Source organism: Sesamum indicum, linkage group LG8, assembly GCF_026168435.1.
Source record: "Sesamum indicum cultivar Baizhima isolate 11 linkage group LG8, ASM2616843v1, whole genome shotgun sequence".
Classification (NCBI taxonomy): domain Eukaryota; kingdom Viridiplantae; phylum Streptophyta; class Magnoliopsida; order Lamiales; family Pedaliaceae; genus Sesamum; species Sesamum indicum.
Window position 1 is genome coordinate 31,628,641 of NC_142664.1, and position 27,973 is coordinate 31,656,613.

The 27,973-nt window shown below is 38.7% G+C and overlaps 4 protein-coding genes and 1 pseudogene across 14 annotated transcripts; 2 read left to right on the forward strand and 3 right to left on the reverse strand.

The window, feature by feature from the left end:
* Positions 1 to 642: 642 nt before the first annotated feature.
* On the forward strand, positions 643 to 5,486 carry LOC105169817 (uncharacterized). 2 transcript variants are annotated; one of them, XM_011090345.3, is made up of 14 exons: positions 643 to 1,076; positions 2,574 to 2,685; positions 2,909 to 3,021; positions 3,249 to 3,371; positions 3,521 to 3,726; positions 3,812 to 3,887; positions 3,991 to 4,077; positions 4,198 to 4,278; positions 4,368 to 4,400; positions 4,502 to 4,555; positions 4,644 to 4,685; positions 4,779 to 4,857; positions 5,006 to 5,076; positions 5,163 to 5,486. In XM_011090345.3, exons 1-14 carry the CDS (start codon positions 912 to 914, stop codon positions 5,250 to 5,252), a joined length of 1,332 nt encoding a protein of 443 aa, XP_011088647.1. In that variant the 5' UTR covers positions 643 to 911; the 3' UTR covers positions 5,253 to 5,486. The 2 variants fall into 2 exon arrangements, with proteins under 2 accessions (XP_011088647.1, XP_088740054.1); XM_088883928.1 differs by lacking the exon at positions 643 to 1,076 and adding an exon at positions 2,374 to 2,498.
* A 234-nt stretch (positions 5,487 to 5,720) lies between these two features.
* On the reverse strand, positions 5,721 to 7,399 carry LOC110012385 (F-box protein FBW2-like; annotated as a pseudogene). Its single transcript, XR_002287511.2, has 2 exons — positions 6,539 to 7,399; positions 5,721 to 6,222 (listed from the first exon to the last, which is right to left on the reverse strand). The product of XR_002287511.2 is annotated as an F-box protein FBW2-like (transcript).
* A 146-nt stretch (positions 7,400 to 7,545) lies between these two features.
* Positions 7,546 to 13,763, reverse strand: LOC105169819 (uncharacterized). 3 transcript variants are annotated; one of them, XM_011090351.3, is made up of 6 exons: positions 11,794 to 12,020; positions 11,541 to 11,670; positions 10,741 to 10,992; positions 10,311 to 10,451; positions 9,221 to 9,970; positions 7,546 to 7,915 (listed from the first exon to the last, which is right to left on the reverse strand). In XM_011090351.3, exons 2-6 carry the CDS (start codon positions 11,655 to 11,657, stop codon positions 7,694 to 7,696), a joined length of 1,482 nt encoding a protein of 493 aa, XP_011088653.1. In that variant the 5' UTR covers positions 11,658 to 11,670; positions 11,794 to 12,020; the 3' UTR covers positions 7,546 to 7,693. The 3 variants fall into 3 exon arrangements, with proteins under 3 accessions (XP_011088653.1, XP_011088652.1, XP_011088650.1); XM_011090350.3 differs by lacking the exon at positions 11,794 to 12,020 and adding an exon at positions 13,623 to 13,763 and having other exon boundaries at positions 7,791 to 8,520; XM_011090348.3 differs by having other exon boundaries at positions 7,791 to 8,520; positions 11,794 to 12,032.
* LOC105169818 (pentatricopeptide (PPR) repeat-containing protein) lies at positions 12,503 to 14,128 on the forward strand. Its single transcript, XM_011090347.3, has 2 exons — positions 12,503 to 12,837; positions 12,959 to 14,128. Exons 1-2 carry the CDS (start codon positions 12,571 to 12,573, stop codon positions 14,054 to 14,056), a joined length of 1,365 nt encoding a protein of 454 aa, XP_011088649.1. The 5' UTR covers positions 12,503 to 12,570; the 3' UTR covers positions 14,057 to 14,128.
* On the reverse strand, positions 13,811 to 27,880 carry ATR (Ataxia telangiectasia-mutated and RAD3-like protein). 7 transcript variants are annotated; one of them, XR_016066804.1, is made up of 18 exons: positions 27,652 to 27,880; positions 27,415 to 27,559; positions 27,052 to 27,164; positions 26,524 to 26,855; positions 26,298 to 26,422; positions 25,337 to 25,481; positions 24,445 to 25,044; positions 24,295 to 24,370; positions 23,658 to 23,979; positions 21,765 to 23,018; positions 18,249 to 21,636; positions 17,604 to 18,170; positions 16,529 to 17,152; positions 15,961 to 16,155; positions 15,648 to 15,831; positions 14,223 to 14,400; positions 14,067 to 14,133; positions 13,811 to 13,883 (listed from the first exon to the last, which is right to left on the reverse strand). XR_016066804.1 is itself a non-coding variant. In XM_088883927.1 (16 exons), the coding sequence occupies exons 1-15, from the start codon at positions 27,806 to 27,808 to the stop codon at positions 15,664 to 15,666; spliced, it is 8,211 nt and encodes a 2,736-aa protein (XP_088740053.1). In that variant the 5' UTR covers positions 27,809 to 27,880; the 3' UTR covers positions 13,995 to 14,133; positions 15,648 to 15,663. The 7 variants fall into 7 exon arrangements, 1 of the variants encoding a protein (XP_088740053.1); XR_016066806.1 differs by having other exon boundaries at positions 13,814 to 13,883; positions 14,256 to 14,400; XR_016066807.1 differs by lacking the exon at positions 14,223 to 14,400 and having other exon boundaries at positions 13,813 to 13,883.
* Between the last annotated feature and the right edge of the window lie 93 nt (positions 27,881 to 27,973).

A 27,973-nucleotide genomic window follows, 5' to 3' on the forward strand; every position in this document is an offset into this window, starting at 1 on the left:
TCCCACATACGACCAAGAATGCTTCCAACTTTTGTTTACGAGAAAAAGTGAAGAATTCAACTCACAACCCATTCTTTTTTGGGCGATGTCTCACTCTTTCAAATATAGAGTTGAAGAATATAAGTAAATGTAATTATTAATATTTTGGATTGTGTAGACATCGACACAGGCACAGGCACAGCCACAATCACTAATTTTTTTCATTTCAAACTGGGTAAAAGAAAATAAAGAAAAAGTGGAGGTTTGGTTTTGATAGTGGGAGTGGGGGGGTTAGCCGGCTCTACTCTAATAACCACGTCAATCATCATCATCATCATCGTCATCACCACTTTTGTTTAATTAATGCATTTAATTCATAATCTTGATCACTAATATATATAATTCTACTTTGATTTAGTCAAAATGAAAATCTACATAATGCAATAAGTAGGTAGGTTAAGTTTGTGAATGGATGGGAGGAATGTAGTAAAAGTTAGCAAGTCAAAGAGTAATGTGATGATGATGATCATCTTCATACAGAATGACAGCAGAACACAATTTGGTCACACCAACCCACCTTATAATCCCAATGTATAGTCCAGCTATAATGAATTAAAATCACACTTGTTGTATGTATAAGAAACACAAATAGGGCTTCAACTATTTCAGCTCACCAACCCCAGAAAAATGAAAAAATACCACAACCGCAACCACAACCACAACCCGCTTCTTCATTCATTTTTCATATATAATAATAATTCCAATCATCATCACTTGCCCCTTGTCTTTTTAATGAATGAACAAAGAGTAGGTTATATATATATATAGGCACGACGCCCGCCCCTACTACTCTTCTTTCATTTCTTCATTCACACAAACACATTATTACTGTTAAATATCTCATTCCAAAGGGAGATCCATCCATCACAAGAATGGAGAACTGGAAGAATTTGATTCACCTTTTTGTGACCGTCTTCCTCTCCTACTTTGCCTCCTTGGTCGTCAATCCCACCATTGCTGACGTCACCATGGAGGCCGTCTGCCCCGGCAAAGATGAATGCTCCCTCGCCATTTACCTCTCCGGCTTCCAGCAAGCGGTAATCTACCTATATATATATCCATCTCTCATTTACTGTTATTTCATCTATCCATACATATAAATGTACGTCCATGTGTGTATAAACATCCATCGATGAAGGGAGATATATATGCACGTTTATTTAGCTGTATTTTGTTAGAAAGTTATATATTATAAGCAGCAACACCACCAGCTCTGCCGCCGGTGCTTCCACCTTTAGGAACATAATATACATGAAACTCATCATCATCACTCCATTCCCAATCATCATCTCTGTTTCTTCACTACTCATTTTCATTTTAACTTTAATTACCTTCTTAATTAATTAATTCAGTGATTATAAAACAGAGTTTAATGTGATATTGAAAATGACCAAAATTATCTTTTATTAAAAAATAATAACAATTTATCCCCCTATATTTTTTAAAATAAAACAATTTACCCCTTATCTAAGGAGGCAAATTGCTTAATTTTAAATAACAAAGGGAGTAAATTGCTGTATTTTAAAAAGTACGGGAGGATAAATTACTACTCATTTTTTATAAAAAAGTAATTTGTATATTTACAGGGGTTAAATTGCATTTTTCCCTTATAAAAAAGAAGACTTGTAATAGAAATATCTAAAAACAGGTTGGAGTAATCCTCTCATTTTCTTCTCCTAATCCAAACAAATCCGTCCAATATCTAAATACATATCCTTTCTCTTGTTTTAGCTCTCGTCTGTGTACCAAGTCACCAACTACCAATATACATTGTAACTTGGTAGGCCTTGTTTATTATATGGTTGGAAGGATGAGCTAATTAATTAAGGTAATTATTGGATTATGTGATTTGGTGGGAGTGAGTGTGTACGGCTGAGTCAATCAATCTTAACTTGATAAAGTAAATATGGATAATGGGAAAAAAGTATACAAGTGAATGATTGGTTCTTGAGGAGATGGGATGGAACTACTTAGCCGACTTGTGTTAAACATGCACAAGTTTTGCAAATAAAAATAAATAAAATAGTTACAAGTGGATATCATCTTTTTAGTACCACTTTTTCCTTTGTTTAATTGTGAGTGAAGTTAGGTGGGGTAGAATTTGTAATTGATGGTGATATTGTGAATTGGATATATATGTCTCAACCTACTTTTTAGCTCTAATTATATTACTATTAATATGATTATGACTAATTAAGATTATATATTTTGACTAAGACATTAGCTGGCATCCCAATCTTATTTTTTTTTTTATTTATTTTTTCGTCGTGCATACCATGTTTATCTCTTTTAATATTCAATTATTAATTCATACCTAATTAACATACATATGTATAAATATTCACCAACCATCTATACATACATATCCCTTTTGTTTTTTTTAATAAATAATAAATTAATCTTACTTTGTCAAATGATTATGATTATTCATTATAATTGAATTAACTATCCATATTGATGTATGTATATCATTTATCTTTTCAAGTACAAAAACATAATTATGTGATTCTAATTTGAATTATATGTTGATGCAGATTGCAGGAATAGGGTCAGTGGTTGTGATGCCACTCATCGGTTTTCTGTCCGACACATATGGCCGAAAGGTCTTGCTCACGATTCCCATGACCCTCTCCATTTTTCCATTAGGTATGTCGAAATTGAGACATGTCTACTTAATTATTACCATGATTTTCATATTGAATCCCTTTTTACCAACCTTAATTAGTGAGATGAGATGGTAATTAATCATTGTCAGTGAGATGCATGCAATATCCTGAAATAAGCTACCTTTAGAGTTTTGACTAGTTTTGGATACGCAGGCAAATGTTGTACGACTTTTGACATGTTTTTGTCATATATGTGCATGCAGTGATATTGGCTGTGAGAAGGACAACAGAATTCTTCTATGTGTACTATGTTTTGAAGACTTTAACAGCCATGGTTACTGAAGGGGGTGTCATCTGCCTCGCCCTTAGTTATTTGGTGAGATTTCATATCATCCCTTTTAAACATAATAATTCTCCATTTCATTCATTGCTGTCAAATGTTTTCGGAAATATCTATTGTGCTGAAAATGTGCGTGAAAGAATACTTGAGAGTGAACTTTATAACTTTGTGGAGCTATTATATATTGATAATTAGTTATTCCTCAGATTATGGATTGCCTCATCACATGCATGTATTATAAACATGTTTAATTATTTGGTCAGGCCGACAATGTATCAGAGGGAAAGCGCGTCTCTGCATTTGGACTCTTGTCTGGCGTGACTGCTGCAGCAACTGTTTGTGGTACATTAGTTGCACGCTTACTGCCCACCACTCGGATATTTCAGGTCCTTCTTCTCCCCTAATGCATATACACTTGTCTTTTCTTAATTTTCCTGAACCAACTTCTTGTGCCTTAGCTTCAGAGGCAGATCGAATCCTTTAGGTTTTCTGATGCTAATGCGATGGATATATACTTGTTGTTTTGGTTAATCAGCTGGCAGCAGTTGTAGCTGTTGTGGCAGCAGTTTACATGAAAATCTTTCTCAAGGACACTAGTACTTGCCAAGCTGATGCTTTGGAGCAGCCAATCTTGAAACCTGCAACTGAAACCAGTGAAACTGGGAATGAGTCGTTGAAGAAGACCGACTTGATTAAGAAATTTCCGTTGCCAAAGGATATAATTCGCTTGCTAAAGAGCAGGTAGGAATATTTATTGATATTTCTTGATTTACAATTCGGTTGTATGTGATGGAAACATGCTGATCAATGACCCTCTTATTTGCAGTGGTACTGTATCACTAGCATCATTTATTGTTTTCTTCAATAGCCTTGCTGAGGCAGGAATCCAAGCTTTCTTAATGGTAAACTAAATCTCCTTTTCTACGTATATCTGATCTGTGTTTATATATAATCTGCAATAAAGAATTCCTTTTAACGTTGGCACATTTAATTTCTTTACTGCAGTACTACTTAAAGGCTCGATTCCACTTCCAGAAAGACCAGTTTGCTGATATATGGCTTATTACCTATATTTCAGCAACCGTATCAAATGTATGTTATGAGATGAATTACTACTTACATATACTTAAAATTTTCCACTACTTGACCTAACTTCCTCATTAGATTTTATTGTTTCACTTATTGACCAGTCCACGTTTATGAACTCTGCAGATGGTCTTAATGCCCACACTTGGTCCGCTTCTTGGAGAAGAGACACTTCTTTGCATAGGTCTTTTTGCTGGATTCCTAAATGTATGCAACAATTTCCACTTTTTAAATCCTCTTCTTCATAAATAAATTTAAGTACAGCTTACATGACGAGTCTTTCTGGTTTTGTGCAGATGCTACTTGACAGCATTGCATGGGCACCTTGGGTAAAGCTCTTTAATCTTTTCCAGACAATGTCAATGTCCAGTAATTGAAGGTACAATTTTACATCTTTGTTCTGATTGTTTTCTTGGCAATTCTGCTGCAGGTACCTTATGGTTCTGCATTCTTGGGCATCTTCCTTTTCCTAGCAAGTCCTAGTGTGAGTTTCATATAATATCTGTGTTTGAGCTTACTTTTTCACCACCCTAGTTGCACAATACTGACAAAAATGTTTCTGAAACTTACAGCTTAGGTGCATTATTTCAAAACAAGTTGGGCCCTATGAACAGGTAAACACACTACATTCTCACTTGTTCTTACTACTGCTGCTTCTCTTCAAATTTTTATAGCAACAACGTATTGACATGAATGCTCCATATCAGGGGATCGCTCAAGGATCTGTCATGGGCATAACCTCATTTGCCAATGTCATTTCTCCAATTATATATAGTCCTCTTTCAGGTAAACCTCAACTTTTCCTACATATAAATTAGAAAAGTTGCAAACTGTAGGATCGAGCGCTTGTTCTTATGCCAATAAGCTGCAAGGGCTCAATCTTAACAAAACCCGCATCTTCAACTGAAATCTCACTCTTACATACATCTCGCAGCTTTATTTTTGTCCGATGGAGCTCCATTTTATTTCCCTGGTTTCAGTATGCTGTGCGTTGGGCTGGCTTGGGTAAGAAGATTATCTTCACAAACTAATTGTTTACCTCAGCTGTTGAACTGTAGATAGCTAATCAGGAAAAATGTTGTCTTGTGCAGTTTGTAGGTTTCATCCTTAGCACAATCATAAAGTTTCAGCCTCTCTTGTCTAGAGACAGATCCTGCAGTGAGCCCTGCTTGCTGGCCTAAACTCAATGCTTTCAGTTATGGAGAAGACGGACCGAAGCCTCAACTCGTGGCTAAAATTTCGTTTTTGCTGATAAATTTTCATGAAAAACGAAATGCATAGCACTTTTTGAAGGCTATTGGAGCAGGCTTCTGGGGTGCAGTGTAATATTTTGTTATTTTGTAAATGTAAATATGATACGACTCTTACTAACATTTATTCGTTTCACATGAATATCTGGTTTATTTGTTCAGAAATGTGTTTGTATTTGGTCCTGAAGTTTCTAGCTTAGGATTTGTGCTTGTATACTGCAAACAGCCAGACCAGGCCAGGCCAAGCCTGTTCACCTCACCTGTTGAAGTGGATTATCTAGTTCAATGAGAAGGTCATAACTATTTAGAAAATCTTATAAATTCCATACCCTGATCATTTCCAACTTCATCTGATTAGACATGAAATAAGTATAATCAATCACATAACGGGAAGCCATCTATCCAAGAAAACTATTTCCACAAAATCAGCACGTCCCGATTCTCAAACCAAGATCAAAATGTGATCAAGAAAGAAAAACAATGGAAAAAGCTCAATCATACAGAACTTGAGCTATCCCAGCAGAAGCCACCTTAATAATGTGCATGTAACATACCAACATTTGGCAGCCTGCAACGTCTAGATAGCATAGTTCCTTGCATGTGGTCACTATTGAAAGTAGATCTTTATAAACGACAGTCAATTGGAGATATTTAGGAGCCTCAACCTAGGAAATCCAGCACTAAGTGCATATGAAAATGATGGTTCCAAATGACCATTCCTTCTAATCCCCCTGATATTAGGACAGTAGTTGCTCAATTCCCCCAAAACCAGAGGGTTGAAATATGGTGAATCAGAGAAATCCACGAGCTCAAGCTTTGAACAGCTGCGGATGATTTCACGATCGCTTCCTGAGAAGCATCCTGAGATCCATGGAAAAAAAGGTGCTTCAAGTTGGGGCAGCTGCAAGAAACGCAAAAAGCGGAGTTTACATTATTTGGTTTCAGAAAGTTCCGAGCTTTAAACAAACAGATGAAGTGCTGACTGCTGCGTATTAAATTAAGTCATAAAAAAACCAGCAAAAGCAACATCTATTCAGTTATATTGACGATCATCAGCAATCCTATCATTTACCAGTGGATGCCCAACTAGTGGCCTCAAAATTGAAGGAGAAAAAGGAAAAACGTAAAATGGTTTGTGGAACATGAAAACATAATAAAAACTTCATGTGCTGACTTGGAAACTTATCCTTCTCTTTTTGTGCAAACGGTAAACTCACCGTTTGGCGATAAGGCGAAAAATGGCATCATCATTAGCAGGCCCATGGCTAGAAGTGAGGAAAGGGAAGAAATAATGGAGGCGACGATGGCGCCGCTACCAGCTCTTCCAGGCTTGCTACGCCGCGGTGGTGACAAGCGCTTCTCCTCCCATCAAAAGGGTCCGGAAAACTGAGCCCGTCAGGGTAAGAATCCATCAGAAAAGCATGATCGGCAGCGGAATTCCCGAATGAAGAGTAATTTTCAGCGATCATGGAAGCCCAGCAGTGCAGATGTGCGTCGGGTGGCCCCATGATCTGCAAAGGAAAGGGACGTTTCGCGCTCGATCTTTGATGGAGAGTCTGCAAAATATGTTTGCAACAGTCAAGCTTGGCAAAGCCTCCCATGGAGCGTTCCCATGCATCTCCGTACAGACCTACTGAGTCTCGGGCAGGCGGATCTAACTTTTTGGGCCCATAATATTCTTCGTGAAGCACCATAATTGGTTTATCAGATTCAGATGGATTGAATGATATGGGCCCAAATTGGGAAAGGTAACTATATGATATCTGTCCATCATTTTCGCGTACACGCACAAAAACCAAAAAGTTGTTCTTACCTTACGGCTCTGGACTCCAGTTATAACTATATCTTCATTAGAGAAAGGAGAGAACATTTTATCAGTTATTTTACATTCTATTTCTTCTTCACGATCTCGTTTCATCAATTTGAGTATATTTCACTCAAGACTAGACAGACGTATAGCTTATGTTGTGTCAATTCCAAAGAAGTGGAAACTCAAAATGAACCATTGAGCACTAATATCATTAGTCTGTTCAACAAGTTCACAACAATTCCCCAAGAAATAGTTGCCCAGCTGAGAACCAGGACCATTCCAATTTCAGATGACGCAACTCTCTGAAATGTATGAGAAACATAATCATTGCGTGATGCACCCTAAATATACAAAGTGAGATGAATGATCAAAAGGATAATGGTAACTCAAAAGACAAAAGGTAGAAAAACAAGATAAATGAAATTGAATGCATATCAAACAAAAAATAGAGATTGATATTGTTCCAATAAGTGCTAAGAAGAAAATACAGCTTAGAACATGTTAAACTTTATTCATTGTATATGTACATAGCCCAGCAGGTGGTTGTTCCAAGATAACTCCATCAAATGGAACAGTCTTCAGCACTGGTGGTATCTCTACCATCATCTGATGAACCATCACTGTTGGTGTCAAAGGTCAGAAGAAGCTGTAGCAGGTCCCTTCCCACATCTGAACGCTCTCCACTGCTCTCAGGGCTTGTCCTTCGCCTTTGGGAAAACAACTGCAACATCAGGTCCTCTGGAGAAACCATACGGTGCATCCAACCCCTTGGCCTCGGTCTTCGCTGGAAACAGAAAGTGCAAAATCATCAAAAGTCAATGCATCACCATCATCATCACCACCAGCAAGACAAAACATGACATCCCAATTTTCTTGTCATTTTTCATTGTCAAAACCATCCATCATATTACAGTCATCAAAGTCATTATCACCACACCCAAGATCACTATAATCATTATCACAGATATCACTGAATGAATCGTCGGAAGCAGCGATTTCAATATCACCATCATTCTCGGTTTCTCTGATATCTTCAACCCCATCATCATAGAAATTCTCAGAACCAAAATCATCTTCATCTGCATATCCGAGGAAAATAACATCAGTAGTATCATCTCCCTCATTATCCTCTTCCTCCTGCTGCTCTTCATTCAAAACCTCATTCCCGCTATAACCATCATTGTTATCAGTAATATCATCATCATTGTTACAATTACTACCATCATCGTCGTCGTCATCATTGTCATCATCATCGTCATCATCTCCGTCGTCGTCGTTGTCCTCATCATCATCAGAATCAATGAAGTCATCATCGTCATCATCGTCGTCATAAAAACCACCAAAGGGAAAGAAACCAATTCGATGAGGTATCAAGTTCAGGACCCTATCCTATTAAGTAACGGGGAGACATTAGAACTAACTACACTTCCATGGGTTTCCAAGAAAGACATGTCATCTAGAACAGCATTCTTAAAATGCAGACTAAGATATTCACCAACATGGAAGCACCAAGTTCAATGGATTTGTCTGTGACTTGTAGAGTGTGTCCAGTTTGATAGAGAGAAAGAATAACCATGCAGAGTAAGATCAGATAAACTATTTAACACCCAGTTAAAGTAAAAAAGTAGAGAGTTTCAGAAGTTTGCAGGTCTTCAAATCCGTAAAGCAAAATGCTGATTTACAGGATGAAAGAAGAATACTAGAGCCATGATGTAAGCCAGGTGACATTAAGAATCCCTCAAACAAGGTATGCAAAAACAGCGGTAAAATGCTCCATGTACAGATTCCAATATTAAGCAAAATAACTAGCACTAAGCTCAACAAAATTGCCTTATTTTGTAGGTGAACTTGAGCGACTGATTGCTTTTAACTTCTCAAATGATCACATTTTTGCCAGAGCCTTCTACCAAAGACCAAAATCAAATGAAAGAAGGTATATTTTTAACAACAGCATGGACGTACCTCCCGAATCAGACATTCTTAGTACATGGAGTATGATAAGAAGTTTCTTCACTCACACTGTTATAATCCATTATTTTCCATAAGGTAATCTGACAAAGACTGGTTTATATTCAAAACCATGACATACCTTTTGAATGTTAGTTGGTAGAGTGGCTCTATCAATAGCTTTTGGAATCCAAATTTTGATGTCATGCTCTATTCCACTGCTGGCCAGCACTGTAGCATGAGGATGAGACTCAATGCAATTCACGACATGTTTATCTGCTTCCATAACACGAACTAGCTCTCCACCCTTTTTCTTCCAAATGAAAATTCGACCACAATCCGATCCACTCACAACGTACTCACATTTAGGCCCAAAGAAATTCACACCTTTCACAGTCTCACAGTTCCTATGCCCTTTGTAGGCCTGGGGAGCAGCCTTTACATTGCCATCAACATTTGAAAGAGATACACCTGAACAATTATCAGGGGTCATATCACCTGTATCACTGCAATCAGAGACTTGCGAAGTAAGAGTTGGATCAGGTCCCAATCCAATATCCTTCGTGAATAGATAGATAAACTCATCATTGTAAGACACAAGAAGCTCGCTCTGATCAGAGAATGCCAGCCCTGTTATTCCCACATGCTCGTCATCAATTAGATGTGGGGGGCAAAAGAAATCAACGGGCCGATCAAAGTCAGATGATCCGTCCCACTTATATTTACGGATGTCAAACAGTCGAGCAAACTGATCTGACCCACCAACAGCAAATAAATTTGGATTTCTTGGATCTATTGTAATTGCATTTAGATGAACAGTGGAAAAATAACTCTGGCTTGGCATAGGTTTGCAAGTAAACAGGCGGGTAGCACTTCCAGTTCTCAGATCAATCTGTGCAATAGATAATAGTCACACATTCAGAATCATAAACAAAAATGGACACCACATATTACCTGTTGATATATTATTTTCACCAAACTTTAGTCCTATCTTCCTTCTAAAAGAGCAATCAACAAGAATTAACAAAGGGTGATGGACACTTCTGATAGAACAATGGCATGCTTAAAAGTCAATCTTCAAGTGGAAAAGAAACAAGGGTCCCATAGAAGACTTGAACTTTTCCTTTTAATATAACAGCTTTTTAATAATTATCTGTTGACTCACTCAAGACTTTTCTAATGGAAGAATCATCAAAAGAAGCCATAAATTTGATTAAAACACATTAACTTACATGCTGCACCAATCCATCCTCTCCACAGGTATAGAAAATATGAGGGCTGCCAGGTTCAACTGCTAATTTGTGCACTCGTCCATGATGTTTTGCCAGTAATTTAGTCACCACTCCAGAGGCAAGAATTTGAGCATGTCTTACCTGAATATAAAAAAAAACTCACTTGTGTGAGAAAACACCTTTGGAAATTACATCTACATAAATAACTGGACTCTTCTAATGAAATAGAAGCTTCGTATTCAAGCAACCAACTTTCAGGTGCATTATCAATATCATTAGTGCCCACAATGCAACTTCATGATTGGAAAGAGTTTAAAAATAAACATTAGTGAAGATATTCAAATCTTTAGATTTTTCTTGTGCGTGGGTGTGCGTGTGTTGAGAGAGAGAGAGAGAGAGAGGGCACAGCCGCATAGGGCAAACAAATCACCTGCCCATCAGCAGCACAGGTAACGAAGCTTCGATCATCAGTGCATGGCATGATCTTTGCTTGGAAAACATTGTTGTGATGACCTGAATGGAAAGAAAGTCTTGGTTGACCAGTTTCCCAATCCCAGAGTATGATCCTCCTATCATCTGAACCTGATACAAGAATATCACCAGCTCCATTGAAGCTAATAGTGTTTACACAACCTCGGTGTAAATCTAGCTTTTGTAGGATATCAAGACGAAGCACAAGATCCTGATAACAAGGAACCAGGTAGATCTAAGTCAATTTAGTTTTACCAAGATAACAAGTTGGTCACCACCGGCAATTGGAAAACTAAGAGGAGAGTTGAATTTCATCACTGGACTGAACATGACACAAGGAGGAACAAAAGTCAAATTCAATATATTGTTGCTGGTCCTCGTTTGCTAAAAAGCAACATGCAGATGTCAGACTACCTTTGCATGTCAGAAATCATAATTAAAACGCAGAATTCTTCTATCAAGAACTCCTTATGAGATGGAGAAAATTCATTTAAATGTTTCCAAAGATGAAACGCAGACATTCAGTTTGACGACAAATTTATAACCTCTCAAAAGTCACCATTCAAGGATACAAGTAATAATTCCAAAGAACACGTGAACCAGTAGGCGGAATAAATCCTCTATCAGCAATTCACCTTAAGGAAAACCAAAAGTGAGTAAGATGGGCAATGCGTTGAAACCAAATACAATATCACAAATCACGCGCAAATGAAACAGCATGATTAGAAGCAGGGCAAAAAAATTATTAAGAGAATAAACCTCGGAAGCGGCAAGGCGGTCGGAGAAGTTTCTAGAGGAGAGCTCGCCAAGTTCACGTCTCCAGACATTGACAAGCGCCGAGTTGAGACTCGTTCTGGTTCTCTTTCTCATCGTCATTAAATCCCTAACCCTAAGAAAAATCAAGAAAATTGCACAAGAATAGAGAGAGAGTGAAATCAAACAATTGGATTAAAAATAATAATAAGAATGATAATAACTGGGTTTGAAGTCATTAGCATTGTCAAGAAATTACCCAAAAACAGGTGAGAATGAATGTGGAAAGTGTAAGATGTATGGATAGAGAGAGAAAGGGATGAAGAAGAATTTAATAGATATAGTGGGTGGGAGTTTGGAAGAGGAAGAATTGGTTGTGAATTGGGAGTGTCGCCCGACGGCGAGCGAGAGCGAGAGACAGACAGAGAGAGCACATTATTTTATATAAAAGAATAAAAATTAATAATAATTCCTTTACAGAAACAAATCATAATAACTGTAGAGTAGAAAGCAGGACAACGCAACGAGGTCTGAAAATTATGAGAAATTTTTAAGTCTTTGTAGGGAAAACGAATTGTTATTATCTTTTGAATTCTAATTTCAACCAATTTAATTGTTTTGTTTTTAATAGTTTCTAACATAAATTTATTTTTATTCACAGCATCTACTAATTTTTTTATTCAAAAAAAAAATCCAAGAAAAGTAATAGTTACCAGAGAAGAAGCAATTTTTTTTTTACTTTTTTTAATTTTATAGTTGTTAGAAAACAGTGATTAATATTAATTTTATATCCAATTTAAAAAACAACAAAGATAAGTAGCACTCATCTCAACTGAAACTGTTACAACAAATACATGATTTATTAATTATATTTGAGAACCCAAACCAACATTAACAACTAAACTATACTATTTGAATCCATAAATACAATAGAAAATACTCTCGAGGATTTTTCAATTTGGCTTTACTATCACCACTCATTCAGAAAAGCTAATCTTTACAATTTATCCCTTCCCTTTCTCAAAAACCTTTACCAATGATCACACCTCCCATCCTTCACCTCTCACCCCCTCCGCCTCCTACCGCTTTCCCCCACTATCCACCCTTCCTCTGTGCCCTAACCAGACAAGGTCACCGCTTTCTCTCTTCCCTCCTCACCACCCAAGACCCTTCCGCCGCCCTCGGCTTACTCCGCAAATTCGTCTCCTCATCTTCCAAACACGTCGCCCTCACCACCCTCTCCCATCTCCTCTCCCCCTCCCCCTCCAACTCCAATCCCCGCCTTTCCTCTCTTGCATTTCCCGTAAGTCTATCTATACTCTATATCTCTATTTTTATTCTTCGGGCAAAAATGAAATATTGCTGCAAATAGTAGAGCCTATTTCACATACCACTAACTACTTCATCATTTTGTGCCTTCGCAGTTGTATTCAATGATCAAGCAGGAATCATGGTTCAGCTGGAACACTAAGCTACTGGCAGATTTGATTGCTTTCTTATACAAGGAAGAACATTTTGATGACGCTGAAGATTTGCTTACTGAAACAGTTATGAGATTGAGGTTCAAAAAAAGAGATTTGTGTATGTTCTACTGTAATTTAGTAGAATCTCACGCTAAGCACAAGTCGGAGGGAGGGGTTTTAGATTCTTGCACACAGTTGAGACATCTGATTTTTCTGACATCTTCTGTCTATGTGAGGCACAGAGCGTATGGATCAATGGTTGCCGGATTTTGTGAAGTGGGACTACCTGATAAGGCTGAGAATTTGATGCAAGAAATGAGAGAGAACGGATTGAAACCATCTGTCTTTGAGTTGAGATCTCTTGTCTATGGATATGGACAGATGGGATTTCTTGAGGATATGAAGAGGAGTATTGTTCAAGTAGAAAAGGACGGGTTTGAATTGGATACAGTTGGTTGTAATATGGTGCTTTCATCATTTGGAGCTCATAATGAGCTTCTGGAAATGCTCTCATGGTTGAAGAAAATGACAACTTTGGGAATACCATTCTCAACTAGAACGTATAATTCTGTTCTAAATTCATGTCCAACCATTATCTTGATGCTGGAAGATATGAAAAATTTACCTTTGTCGACTGATGAGTTGCTGGGTAATTTGAAAGTGGAAGAAGCCAATTTGGTGCTGGAATTGCTGAAATCAACAGTTTTGGATCAGGTAATGGAATGGGGCTCTTCAGAGTTGAAACTGGATATGCATGGAATGCATTTAACCACTGCATATTTGGTACTGCTACAATGTTTCAAGGAGTTGAAACTGAGGTTTCTTGCAGGAAATCACACCACTCCAACTGAAATCTCTGTGATTTGTGGGTGTGGGAAGCATAGTTCTACAAGAGGGGAATCACCGGTAAAAAGTTTGACAAAGGAGATTATAAAAAGGACTAAATGCCCTTTGAGGATTGATAGGAAAAATGTTGGGTGTTTCATTGGTAGAGGAAAAGTTTTCAAGGATTGGCTACTTCACAAGGACGCCAACCAGAATCCTCCGGATACTTCATGATTCAATGTACCTTCAGCGATGTTGCACCACATATGTTCATTTATTCCACCTCCTGATCAATTTGATGTTCAATTTACCTGGGATACAAGACACCTAAACTTCAACATACAAATATGAAGCATAATTGAGATCGAGTAAGTCCAGAAGATAAACAGATGTTTCATACCCAGAATCACTGCTCCGTCAACATAAAACTTACATACAGTTTTGGGGCAGCATGAAGTCAGAAAGCAATTCACCAGTTCCTTATACGCGCACACAGAACTTAACAAAGCCATTTCAGCAAACAAGTTATCTTTTCAAATGCCCTTTCACACAAAAGCCAGCATCCGCTTTCTCAATAACTGAGGTTATAAAAACAATATTCATGAATTACACAATGTACCTGTGGAGGGAACTAAGAAGCCAAAGATTACAGAAAATATATATGCCAGTTGCACCAATTGCCTGTGGAGGGGCCATCAGACTAGCGATGCACTACAGAAATCCAAAACATCTTGCAAACTATTCTCTCAACGGTTTTCAAAATTTGAACCCGCACTCGCAGTATAGTTCACCATGAAACTTCTAGGGATTACTTTCTCCGAACCAACACCCAAATCATCTCAAACTTAAAAAATAATTGGAAACAATTTCTATAAAACTTCACTGATTTTTTAAGTACAACTTGGAATTGACTGCATTGTGAAAGGTGAGGCTATGGGCTGTGGATTGAATAATTATTCTTCATTCTTAAATAAGTACAATCAAACAGAAGCGACACAATCCACCACCCAACCTGCCCATGAGCAGAAAACACAATGCGTGCATAAATAAGGCCAAACTTTAAAAGCATGAGATTCTACTTAGACTTGTTTGACAACATAAACCTAAAGCAAATATTCCAAAACCTCCCTGAAATCATTGCACATGCACATGCAGACTAAAGTTTTTATAAGATCCCAAAAAATGCTAGACAGCAGATTCAGACCTAATTCTTCTAGGAATTTAGCAGCATGCAAACTGAATTTGTGGAGGGAGTTTGAAAACAATTATTTGAAAGAGAGAATTCCACAGCCTCATTAGACAATATTCGACATTCAATCAGTACACTTGTCAGAAATACTATACCATATCCATACAGCAAGAAGGTAAGAAGAAAAGCACCCATATTCTCATATCTAACATACATTCAAATTCCTTCACCATAACTTGCACATCTCTCACTATGAATCTTTACTTTGATTGTTAAAAGGAAAGAACCACAATAGTTCATCTCAATCATTCGTGGGTTCTAGCAGAGAAACCCAAATTATCAGAGCTTGAAAAAACACATTAAGAATCTTCACCTTTAATCTATGAATAACATCAATACACTATTACCAAATCCAATACATATAAATTCCTCCTATATTTATCCATGCAGAAAATGTACCATGTATCTTTGATTGGATTCTGTACGAAAAATTAAACTACTAGAGAGTAAGTGGGAACTCAACAGGAAGCAAATTCAGTTCTTAGATAATAAATAATTGCTGGAGATTTCTACTGAACACTGATACCAGGATAAAAAATAAAATTTAGATATATATAGAACTGAGATTGCAGGTACCTATTTCCAGGCAACTTTAAAACCAGGGCATCCACCATATATACATCTTTCCAAGGTTTTTCAGCGAAACTGCTTCTGCTATTAGACGGCGAGCTTGTCCTTCTACAGCAAGAGGCAAAGATGGTGCCGCTCCTACACCAACGACAACTCCTTGCAGACGTGCTTCTATGTTACTGATGGCTCGCTGCAAGTTCAACAAGAACCTCAGCTATTATCTAGTTTGTGTGTCTCAATTAGATCAAATTACCCCACCCAACTCGCCACTTCCAAGGAAAATGGCCAATAACTTGTTGAAGAACAGAAAGGCCCTCACCTGTGCATGTGGATTTTGTACTTCTACTCCACTAGACTTGTGAGATTTAGTCCATTCCACAAGAGGATCATGAATAAAAGTCTCCAAGACGCTCACGAGTGTCTCCTTGTGCGCCCTTAGAATTGAAAGTATGATCTCACAAACCCTCAGGTAGGTTCCCTCATATCCAGTGATGCCTAGCCCATCAATCATGTTCTACATAACCAAGAGAGAGAGAGAGGGGATAAGCAAAACAAACAGCAAACCAGATCATCAGAGTAATGTGGCAAAGAAGAGGAATAAAATGCAAAAAATCACTATACACCTGAAAATGGTCAAAATGAAACCCCTCAATAAATATTCCCTAACATTTTAGAAAAAGAAATTGAACTGTATAACTTATTTCTTTCCCACTCCATCCTTCATGGCAAATAGGCTAATCAGCAGAGGTTCCACGGAATAGGAAGAATTGTGAATTATAAGTCTAAGAATTTTTCAACATCAACATGAGCAAGACATACAAAACCCCATGCCTTAATAAATCTTACTCAGAGTTTCAATTTGTTCTTGCTTGTTTTTTCTCCTTTACCTGTGTCAGCCTGAAAGGCACCAACTCTGGCTTCTCCAACTGTAGACCTTTGTCAAACAAGCAACTAAAATCAACATGGACACAATCTCCCGTGGTAGAATCAAAAAGAATGTTTTCACCATGCCGATCCCCAAGGCCAACAATGTGCCCAACCATAGACCAAACTGCAGTAGTATGCGCATATGCAATGCGAGCCCTAAACCACATTGCTGGTTCTGAAAACGTATTCAGAAACCATTTGTGGAAAGCTGGAGGGAACATCGGCAGAATTTTGGTCTTCAGCATTTCATCTTCAGGCATTTTACCTTGTGATTGGTCATATATACGCTTAATTTGCGGATTTGTTTTCTGTCTGTCAAATTTTCCACAGCTAATATAGACATCCTGCAGAATCTGTCGGAGTCCACGAGTATGCGGCACCCACTCAACCATACCACAATCTTCTGTTAATGGAATCACCGCAAATGTACGAATATAAAGCTTCCGGCGACGACTTTCAGCACATTTGGACAGTAAACGATTTATCATTGCATTGAATTCCATCATTCGTGCATCTTTTCTTAGGTCATCCTTTGGTTTGCAAAGAAATGGACGTTCAGATCCATCGCTACCCATGAGAATGATCTGGCAAATAATAGATAAGGTTTCGTTAGCAAATGATAGGATTTTGGGTCCATGCAAATTACAGCAAGCCTCTTCACAGAAATGATGAATATGGTCAAAGGAACAAGTCCGCTTAGCCATCCAACTTTCAGAAAGGTGAGTGTATTATATATTTAGATTATGGAAATTAATCAAACAAATGTTGTAAGAGAGAATATGCTTGCAGTCAGTGTCAACCTGAGGGGAAAATGGAAATGCAGTTAAATATACCTTTTTAATAGATTCAGAAAATTCAATCTCGATACATTAGTTAGATTGTGTAAGCTAATCAAACAAGCCCCCTCAGTAGGGGAAAATGAAAACTGATGAAATATCAAAATTCAGAATTCAATCTGAAGAGATTCTTTTGAGGAATCAGAAAAATGAAAATGATAGGAAAAGAACAAGACCAGCTAGCAAAATCAAGCCTTACTTTCTTTGGTCGTTGAAGTGATGAAAGAATCTCAGCTTCATCTGCTATTCCAGTTATTGTTGGCAGATCTGAATATGAAAAGATATCAGATGTACCAGAATCAGTTAGATTCACATCATATGAAGGTAGATTAACAGTAAGAGATTCTTGGGTTGGCATTATAATATCCACAGGCATCATCCTTTTCAGGGCACTAAACTCGGTTAAGATATTGATCGTCCTTGCCTTTGATTGACCGGGATGGAAGCACAACCTGATTAGATGATCAACTAGGGAAGCAAATTGCACAAACATTGAGTTAGAACCTCCATGACTGGATCCTCTTCTTGCAGCTTGTATAATCTCTGCGGCAGCATCTCTTCTTGAAGAAACTGTAGATTTTGTAACAGCTGCCATGGTCCAGAGGGCTTGCTGTGGATATTGCCGTAGAACAGAAGTAATGATGTGCTTCACCAAGCGTACAGTTTCTTCATTTTGGTGGCAAATCCTCGAAACAAGTTGAGGCAAGACAGTCAACCATTGATAGGTCGGCAAGTCTTTCAGACACCCTCTCATGATGCTCAGCACCTAAGCAAGACAAAGAAAATCCATAAACGAATTCAATTGAGAAGACAAGCATTGGATTTTAATTGGTGAAATTACTACCTTCCCATGAACATTCTTCATATCTTTACTGGATTGTAGGTTACTTCTGTAATAGAAACTCCCAAAGTCAAACCACAATGTTAACAACCTTGGTAGGGCCTGGAAGAGATTCTTGTGGCCCCTGTGAAGCCCTTTTGCATAAAACAACAGCACATCTGGTAGGTAAGTCCACCACCTTCGCTCTGAATTTACACTTGTAGATGCAACAAGAGCCAAATTAGACGGAATCACTCTCACAGATTGTTCAGTACTGTCTTCCTGACGTTTTCGAGCATCAACTAGAACTTCGTCACAGTATTTTGCCATGTAGAAATATCCTTTCTCCCACTTGGGCTGCAATTCCTTCACCCTAGAATATAGATTTATCACATCTTCTTTCTGCTTCTGCCCAGTATAGTGGATCCACCTCGAGTACAGGAGGAGGGTTTTTGCTACATTTAAATTCTCATTCATAGACTGAGTATCAGAGAGCAAAGGTGGAGGATTCACAGGAACCACAGAGAGGCTGGTAATCGATGATATAGCCACAGAGCCAACCACCTCCACGGGCATGTTGAGAAGGGATTGTTGCAGCTCTGCAATGGCACCATCAGCCCGCCTGGTGCTCCATAGAAGCTTAGCCTTCTCAATGTGAACATTAGATGCCCCTACGGCCTCGGCTTCCAAAATTGCTCGATTTGCAGTTTCATAGTGACCAGATGAACGACAAAGTTTAGCATACTGTCTCCAGCAATTCCCAACTTGAGCACTAAGACCACTTGCACTAAAAACAAGTCTTCGGAAGGCCAAGAGCGGTTCCCTTGCCCATAAAGATGGTTGGGTAAGTTTGAGCCGGATTTCCCAGTTTTCTAATGCCCGTAAAAATCCTGGTTCGCCCAGTTGGAATCTCCTGCCCAAGAAAGATTCACCATTAAGAAGAGAATTGAAATCCTCAAGCTCCCGAAGCAAGTGAAGCTTGACAACAAATGGGTATGCTCGTGCATAAGAATCCATCCCAGCAGCAGCAAGAGGAGCAATTAGAGCTTGTTTAGACAATGCAATTCTCTCTGCAACTAAAAATTGATCCTTTTTCATCATTGCCTGAAGAATCTGTGCAACATCCTTGTCAAAGAAAGCATTACTCTCAGAGCTACTATAAAGTACACCTTCTTCATTAGCCCCAGTCAGGTACTCACTCATCAAGTCCCACCTACCAAGCCTCCAGGCAGCCTGAACCCCTTGGGTGCACCATGTTTTCCTATATTGAGGAATCCTAGAAATTAACCCATCTACATGAGTGACCATTGCCTGCAAATGACACATGTTCAGCAAGCAGTTAAGGACATCAGAGTGCCTCTGGACAGAAAATGGTTGCATCTGCAGTGCCTGCTCACAAGAAGTCAAAACTTCAGCCCAGTTTCCTGCCTTTTTATTAATCAGCAGATGGTCTTGTAAGCTTTTTGATTTACGTAGAGATGCCAAACCAGATAAGCCATCTGGCTCATCTAGTCCACTATATACTTCCATTAGAAAAGATATGTCTTCATCTTCAAATACACCATTCCTCTCAGAAGCAGGGTTGAAGGCTCCCGATTTATCCCTCACATAAGACTCAAAGTATAATAAAGACCTGGCATAAGCCTGGCACCTGAATGAGGCCTTGGCAAGGGTAACCTTAGGAATTGCACCTAGGAGTTCTGACACATGTTTGCACTGAATAAGCAGTTGGTTTGAATCCTTTTGGGGAGTCATACTCTGGTCCTTCAACTTCACAGCCTGTTGCTTAGAGTTGGACGATTGAAGAGGCTGGGAAACAGCAAGTTCCTGCTCAACATCATCCACCCATTGGCCTAGATTATCAAGAAGAGAGAATACAGCTTGAATGCACACCTCTCCTTGCCCAGAATTATTACCATGAACAGCAGTAGTGCTGCAATCTGAGGCAGCTGCATCAAGAACTGACAAAATTTCCTCTGTTATGCCACTGCGCGCCTCCTCGGTGCCATCACAAACGGCATTTAAGACTAAGTAGGGTAGCAGATACATTGCTACTTGCATATCATGACGAACTATACCTCGACAAGCATTAAAAATTTTAGAACGAGAGCCTGTGGCATGCGCAGTTAATTTTTTAATCCAAAAATATATCCATCTCCTGAATGACATTGAAGGGCGATATATAGGACCACAAGCAGCTGAATCTGACACATTGGGGAGTTGGAATCTTGAGGTTAAGCAGGGGGCTATTATCTCTTTAACATAATTGGAGAACCGGTCCCACAACCTCTGTCCCCTACCAAGCATTTTAGTTCGGTCATCCACGTCCCTGGGAAATGATTTGCCCACCTCAATATGTTGTTTGTCTTTAGTCTGTTCTAGAACATTCTCATCAAGCGATGCCTCGCATCCTGCAATTTTTAGCAGCTCCTGGATAGCCAGTGCAGCTGAATCTTGAATGATGGTGTCGGGTGCGGCTCGAAAAGCCCTGGCTAGATGTTTATGAATCAATTCAAAAATTAAATCATCATCAGAACATGCAATCTTAAATCGCATGCTAGAAAATCCCTTGATTTTGGCAGGATCAATAGCACCAATCGCTCCAAGGCAGTCAGCACATATCAGCTTCAGCCGTTGTCCAACTAAAGTCCTTGATTCCTCCGCGCAACCTTTCAGCAGCGATGTTATCAATGAACTAATTATATCCATAACAGAATCCCCTTCCATAGTGAACAAAGCCATGAAATCCTCCGTTCTCTGGTTCAACAACTTGCTTAGCTCAGATGCTACCATGTATCTTACATTCAAATTTTCATGATTTAATCCATCCACAATATCATGTAATTGATCTTTGAGGGTCATCGATCCACGGACCTCTTGAATCACTTTATTCACTTCTACCAAGGCATGAACATTTGGTACAGTAGGGAACTCACGGATGTGCTGCTTTAATATAACCTTGTTCTGAACCACAAGTTCTTCTAATATCTCTACAATTTTATTCATATGGGGAGATGAATTTCCAGTCTCTCTCTCCAAGAAAGGGACAAGAGCAGCAAAAACTTGAGAAATCACATGTTTAGTGCTAGATGGTGATACAATAGCTAATTGCTTTAAGAACAAATGCAATACGGAAAGACCCTCACCCTGAAGCCATGCCTTATTGATAGCATGCATGAGAAGAACCATAATTTTTGGTACGTATGTGCTAAGATGGGGACCCATCAATTTAATCAGCATCTCTATCCGTCTAACAGCTTGTTTTTGCAATGATGTATCCTCTGCGTGAAGCATTTTCCTATCAATGCTGTTCAGCAAACCAACCACGTGGTTCCTCAAAAATCCCGGAAGATCTTCACTGCCAGTTAGGATTCTTGCAACTTCTTCTATCATACGAGGTACCCTGGCTAACCTGTAAGAAAATCATAATGAAGTAAGCAAAACCTCAAGGTGGAGCCTCAAAAGAATAATTGTTTAGAACTATCTGTCGCGCTAAAACTTTCAAGTGCTCATACTTTTATAACATTTTCCGTCAAGTACCTCTTACTTATTTCCTCCGAATCATCTACATCGCTAAAGCATATAAGTTCATCTAAAAGTGCAGGTAAAGCAGCGGCAAATATTTCTTGATTGTCAGATCCAGTATGTTCGTGGTAGAACTGCAAAGCAGATTTTAACTCCTGCTCGTCAGCTTGATGAAGAGCAAAGGAAAGAACTTTCGGCAGCCAATTAACAATGAGTTGCACCATGTCTGTGTTCAAACACTTGGCCAACTCATACAAAGTTGCCAGTGCTTGATCACTATCATTTTGGAGGACCACAAGTTTTGGAAGAACAACAGGAATCATCCTCTTTACAAGTTCTTCAGTTTCAATACCAAGTACAGCTGCGGAAAATTCTTCAACCATTTTTGGCTGATTGACAAGCCTCATGCATAGATAATTATACAACTCATTTCGGATATGTGGAACTTTTGAAAGGAGTGCTTCAAGTCCCCCTGCATGATGATAGTAGCAAGATCTATTTATCAATTTTGAGGCAATAAACCTCACTGTAACATAAGAATTGTCAAGCTGACCAATCACTAAAATAAGGGAGAATAAAAATAGTTGGCTGTGAATATCAACAGCTTCCATAATTGTCGCTGCAGTTTCTAGAAGGGTTTCAAAAACCAAAGGATCTTCAGCTGCTGCTAAAGCATGTTTTAATTTGTCCATGAACCTCTGTTCTTTAGATTTGTTTGCAGCATCCTTGAGTGAAAATAAACACTCCAAGATGGGCTCGTGGAGGAAGAAACTAATCTGTGAGCCAAATGCTTGTCTCAAATTTTTGTTTCGGTGCAGGATTAGAAAATCAATACATTGTATCCATTGAGAACTTGTCTTAAGCAAACTATATTGAGTCCCATGCCAAAGGATCCGCCCAATCATTCTTACACAGGCAACTTGGACAACTTCTGATGAATCATCATAAAGCAGCTCAAAAAAGAGAGACTGCAAATAGGTATAGTCACAACTTGAAAGAAAATCTGTTTCCTGCATGCTAGGGCAAAGAACCGTTGAACATGACCCATTGTTAACTGCAGTAGTGCTGTCGCACCTTGAACACCAAAATCCTGACAACAGATAATCCATAATTAACTGTTCTTTCTCCTTGTCCTTCTTCAAGTATAATTTGCAGTTGGTTTCCAGAAGTGCAGCCCCACCATTACAACATCCGTATAGGCATGCCAGATGACCAAGACAGAGGGGAATAAATTTCTTGACTTGCTCCCTCGTTTCTTTCTTAAGAGCCCTGCAAGAGAATAAAAGGAAGGCACTTTAAAATGTTCATTAGCTCACAATACTTTTTCACTAAAACGGAATATACTAGGTTGATAATTATAAAATCAGATATTATTCAGATCTAGCCGTGTGATAAAAGAACAGTTACCACAATCAAGCCCCAGCAGTTTGAATTCTACTGAATAAAACTGGGCACATCCTACAGATATACTATCTGAGCCAATGACTGACTCAGAGCGAACTTGTAGACAAACATAACTCTGATAATAGACAATTTTTCGTCGACACAGGTTTCATATGAAGATCATGGCCATTGACCAACATAGAGAGCAAAGGACAAGAAATGAACAAGAGGATTAAGCACACGAAAAATGGGCTAAGTTATGAGGCCTGATTGAAAGCTTTGAGTGGGGTAGGAGACATAAAGATTCAAGAAGAAGCTACTCCCCAACCAAAACAGGACAGCGGAGAGCAGAAGCACTAATAAGCATCATCACAGTGGCGTATTAAGTCTTCAAATATAGCATATACTCCGTGTCATGGTTATGCTTGAAAAGAGCTCCTACTAACCAACATCTGTGCTATTCAGATCACTCTGTACTAGACACTTGCGCAACCTGTGTTAATTAAAAGGGCATTCTTCACTTACTCCAGCCTGTTGAACATATGCATCAGAGATCCAAAACCAGAGACTAGGACAATCACTGGCATAGAGATGACAGCTTGAATTCTAACTTCTTCTTCTTCATCATTAAGTCCCAGATCCAGAATATCAAGATCCAAGCCGTGCTGTGCTATACACCCAATTCTGGACAGAATGCGAATAGACAGATACTTTGCTTTCCAGGGAGGATGGGATTCTATAATTGAAGCACCACAGATCCATGGAACCTTAAGCACTGGACGTAAGAGAGCTCCAATGTCACTAGTAGTTTCGAAGATCATGAGCCTATTCTCTTTAGGTAGGGATCCTAAGATGAAAGTGCAGAACTCAGTTATTAGAATATAAGACATGGTATATTTGAAAGAGACTTTTAGCAAATAACCTGGAAAGTCAATATTCGCATGTAGTGCATTTGAATGACCAAGGCAGCATTCCAACAAATTAATTACTGAACATAACTTTCTTCACCAAATATTCAGTATTTTGGTATCAATAATAGTTTCAAGAAAGCACAAATCCTAATATAAGGAAAGGGGGGATTTGGGATGAAGAAAGAAAGAAAGACTTCTCAAAAGTAATGCAGTCATCTATGAATATTAAGTTAATACAGCTGTTCCATTACCTTGAAAAAGTAGTAGGCTGTCAACTGCTTCTAGGAAGATGGAAACATCAAGAGGAAATCGAAGACCTTGCTTTGCCTGCTAGGTGTATTCAACATTATTACACGCTGCATTCAAGATCACAAGGAAAAAACAAAAGAAAGACAACAAACCTGCTCAAACATCCAAGAAATCCACTTGCACATTCGCCGGAAAATGCAAAGGGAAAGGTCAGAATGTGGGAGTTCAGAAAAAACAATACAGAGTGTGCTTATAGCTGTCAGGGCAACTTCTTCCCTTAATGAATCAGAATTATCACCAGGAGGTTTTAGAAATTCAAGTAGTAGATTTAACGAGGTACACATAAAATCAGCATATTCTTTTTCCTGCACTCCAGTAAAACTATAAATAAAATTGCATACATCCTGGTATGTAGTGCTAGAAAAATTATCCATCTTTTGGCGCTTCATTCCCAAAGTTTCTATATCCTGAATGGGTCTTTTTCTTCCAACTTTTGAGCCCTCATGCTCATTACCAACTTTTGAGCATTCGTGCTCACTATCTTCTCTCGACTCCGAGAAACCAGTGTGATTATCAGGAGTCATTATCCTCCCAACAAAATTAGGACCAAGCCTTGAAACAGCAACTTTGAAGCAGTCTATTAAATGAAAATCGGACTCTGATGAAAGAAGCATACAAATGAGACATTCTGGCCTCCAGGAGTAAGGAGGGCAAGTTTTTGCAATTCGAACATAGGCACTGCACAGACCAGCCTGAAAGAAGATACATTAGTAAATTGCAGTCAGAGAATTAGATAACAAGTCATCAACTAAAGCATTCCACATATATACAACTTTGGATGTATGAGTACTTATATCGATATAGCTACAAAACACAAGAAATGGATAGAGCAGTCACCAAAAGTGAGTGACTAAACCCATAAGAGATGAGATGATAATGATATTAAATAAAGATGCTCAATGCACAAGCACCACACATAGGTATGCATTTATTATATGCAAGTAACAGAAGGAGGCAACAATGTCAATTATATGCACAGTTAACCTTGAGGTCAAAGCTCCTCGTCTTCAGCATCGATTTAGGAAAGATGTGCATTATGTCAGTTGCCGTCAACCTAACGACATTATCAGGACAAACAGAAAGCAATGACTGGAGACATCCTCCCAGAGAAGAATCATAAACTGCACTCCTGCAATCAAAAGTTTGGTGACTGAGAAAAACAATCTATGGGACAGCTTCAACAGCCAATGTTAATAATGAAGAGGGCAGCAATACAGTCATCAAAGAGTGTGCATGAGTTACAGGCAAAAGCCAGGTATCTAAGAGTTTCTGACAGGACAGAATTTAAAATGATTTCAAAATAGGAAATCCTAAATTTTTTAAAGTCGTCACAAATAAGAAGTGTCTAGAGCTTGATTAACAACTGAAATCAAAATGATAACCGGTCTGATGCTACACCCCACCAGGTCAAAATAAGGCAAGCAAGAGAAAACTCGCTATATTATATCATCGCTAATCTTATTTTAAATCCACACACAAGCATAAACTGAATGGAGTAGCACGATTATATGCGGAAAAGAGAATAATGATTCAGCTACCATAGCCAGGCTCCACACAGGTAGAAAACAGAAAACTGAGCACATGATACATCATGCTAAATCTTGTTTTCCAGTGGTATGACTATTTATCTTCTAAACTAATACAAATTTTATTGGACACAATGTTCATAAATGCGCCTTAAAAGAATATGTTTGAACTGCATCTAAATAGAGCTTTTGAAATTCAAAGAGCATGAGAGCCATCACCAAAGGGGGAAGAGGAGCAAGGCAGCAGTCTTTTCATTATAATTCAATCAACCAATACCCAAAAGCCACTTGAATGCTTGTTACTAGTAGTGATATATAGGCATTTGAGTTACAATAAAGCAAACATTTGAAAGAGAACAATCTCAAATCCAAACATGGCTAAAAGTTATTGTAGGCTAAGTCACTATCAATGGGCATACCTGTATACTGAAACTCCCTCAACATCCTCGCTTAGTATGATTGTTACTGACCGTATTAGTTTTTCAATTGGAAGAATCTCAAAGTTTTTCCCTGCTCCAACGAGGCGTGCAAAGTCAAAACATGCCTTCACAAAACATGAGAAGTTAGATGACTGATTTGAGAAGACATAGATGAACCATAAAAGTAATTTTGGAGAACTCTCCAATATTGGTGAAATCTACCTACCATGTGCAGATTATCATCTCCATAGCACAAAAGATTGCAAACAGCCAAAACACATGATGCATCCAAAAGCCCTTCAACATACAAAGTACCTTCAGTTAAGCATTTACTCAGAAGCTTGATTGCTGATGCGGCAAAAGCCAGAAACCTATCTGTTTCTGTAAGATCAATTAAAATTCCCTCTCCGCTAGCAGGCCTGTTGCATATTGGAAGGTCACCAAGAAGGGCAGGGCCATTGCTAATTCTTGCAAAAGATTCACAGAAAGACTTCAACCACAGTCTCTTTGGCTCCATTGATCTTCTCTCGTCATAGAATGAGGCAACATAAACAAGATCTATGAAGGAAAAAAAAATTATGGTCAAAACAGAGGTTTGAATAAGGCCAAGTGCTTTCATATGAAAAGAATAAAGCTGCTACCTGTAAAAAGGAGAAAATAAGTTGCTCTTCATGAAAAAGAAAATATAACACACGGCTCAATCAAAAGTGAAGCTAAGTGATTCTGATTCACGGTATAGTTCTTAGTTGTGTACCTTCAAATAACAACATAACATCCACGAAAAATTCGCGGTAGGCATCTTGATCACCTGTGCGGAGTAGGGACAGCAGAGATCCAACAGTCTCTAAAATAGTGCCTTGTCGAGAGCTTAATAGGAGCAAACCAACAAAACTTAAAGCATTCAACGACAGAAAACTTGTTTTAAAAATATATTAAAAGATCCAACAACCTTAAAATCTTGAAAGATTAACAGCAGAAAAGCCAACAACCCTTAAAACTACACATCACCGAAATACTATGAGCGCATGACAATTACTAACAATAACGATATGGAAATAAGTTACTAATTCGTAACATAGAAAACTAAAAAAAAAAACATAACAAAAAATCGACTGACCGAAATGCGGGTTCAGCAAAGAAGGGCAAAATACGACCGATAACAGGCAGAACAGCACTCGCCTTTCCATGATAGAAAACTCCAGGAAAATTCTTTGCAGTCTGTGATAATAACTTGAGTATTGCAATCACCTCTCGCTCGCGCGCTACAATGTATTTATTCTTTATTTAATTGAAAGAAACAGCAAAAGAACTCCAAGATTAAAAGATTGAACTAAATATGAAATAATTCACATACGAGATGAGGAAGGGACAACGTAGGCGTGGAGGAGATTGGGAAGGACGGCGCGGAATCGGGACTCCAAAGCCTCGTCGTTTTGGTTGTTGGGAGGAGTAGATGATGATGCCGCAATGCGTTCTCGGAGCTCGTGCACCAGGCTGGAGAGATTCGCCATTCTACTGTGTGTTGAGTGGGTGGGAGGGCGAGGGAGTGTAGTAACTTTCCTTGCTTCTCTTTTTCCCTCCTGTTTCGATTTTTGCACGTTAATTTATTGGCACTGCATATAGCGTACCCGGTAGACTAACGGGCGGTGGGGCCGGCAATGGACCCGAACCCGAAT

Coding starts and splice junctions, on each gene's coding strand:
- LOC105169817 (XM_011090345.3), top strand. CDS start 912: ATGGAGAACTGGAAGAATTTGATTCACCTTTTTGTGACCGTCTTCCTC. Junction 3,022..3,248: donor GCCTCGCCCTTAGTTATTTG/GTGAGATTTCAT, acceptor TTATTTGGTCAG/GCCGACAATGTATCAGAGGG. Junction 3,372..3,520: donor CCACCACTCGGATATTTCAG/GTCCTTCTTCTC, acceptor TTGGTTAATCAG/CTGGCAGCAGTTGTAGCTGT.
- LOC105169818 (XM_011090347.3), top strand. CDS start 12,571: ATGATCACACCTCCCATCCTTCACCTCTCACCCCCTCCGCCTCCTACC. Junction 12,838..12,958: donor TTTCCTCTCTTGCATTTCCC/GTAAGTCTATCT, acceptor GTGCCTTCGCAG/TTGTATTCAATGATCAAGCA.
- LOC105169819 (XM_011090350.3), bottom strand. CDS start 11,657: ATGACGATGAGAAAGAGAACCAGAACGAGTCTCAACTCGGCGCTTGTC. Junction 10,993..11,540: donor ACCGCCTTGCCGCTTCCGAG/GTTTATTCTCTT, acceptor CCTTGTTATCAG/GATCTTGTGCTTCGTCTTGA. Junction 8,521..9,220: donor TACCAACTAACATTCAAAAG/GTATGTCATGGT, acceptor GTTACTTAATAG/GATAGGGTCCTGAACTTGAT.
- ATR (XM_088883927.1), bottom strand. CDS start 27,808: ATGGCGAATCTCTCCAGCCTGGTGCACGAGCTCCGAGAACGCATTGCG. Junction 24,371..24,444: donor TTTCTTGGATGTTTGAGCAG/GTTTGTTGTCTT, acceptor TACACCTAGCAG/GCAAAGCAAGGTCTTCGATT. Junction 18,171..18,248: donor TGAAGAATGTTCATGGGAAG/GTAGTAATTTCA, acceptor TGTCTTGCTTAG/GTGCTGAGCATCATGAGAGG.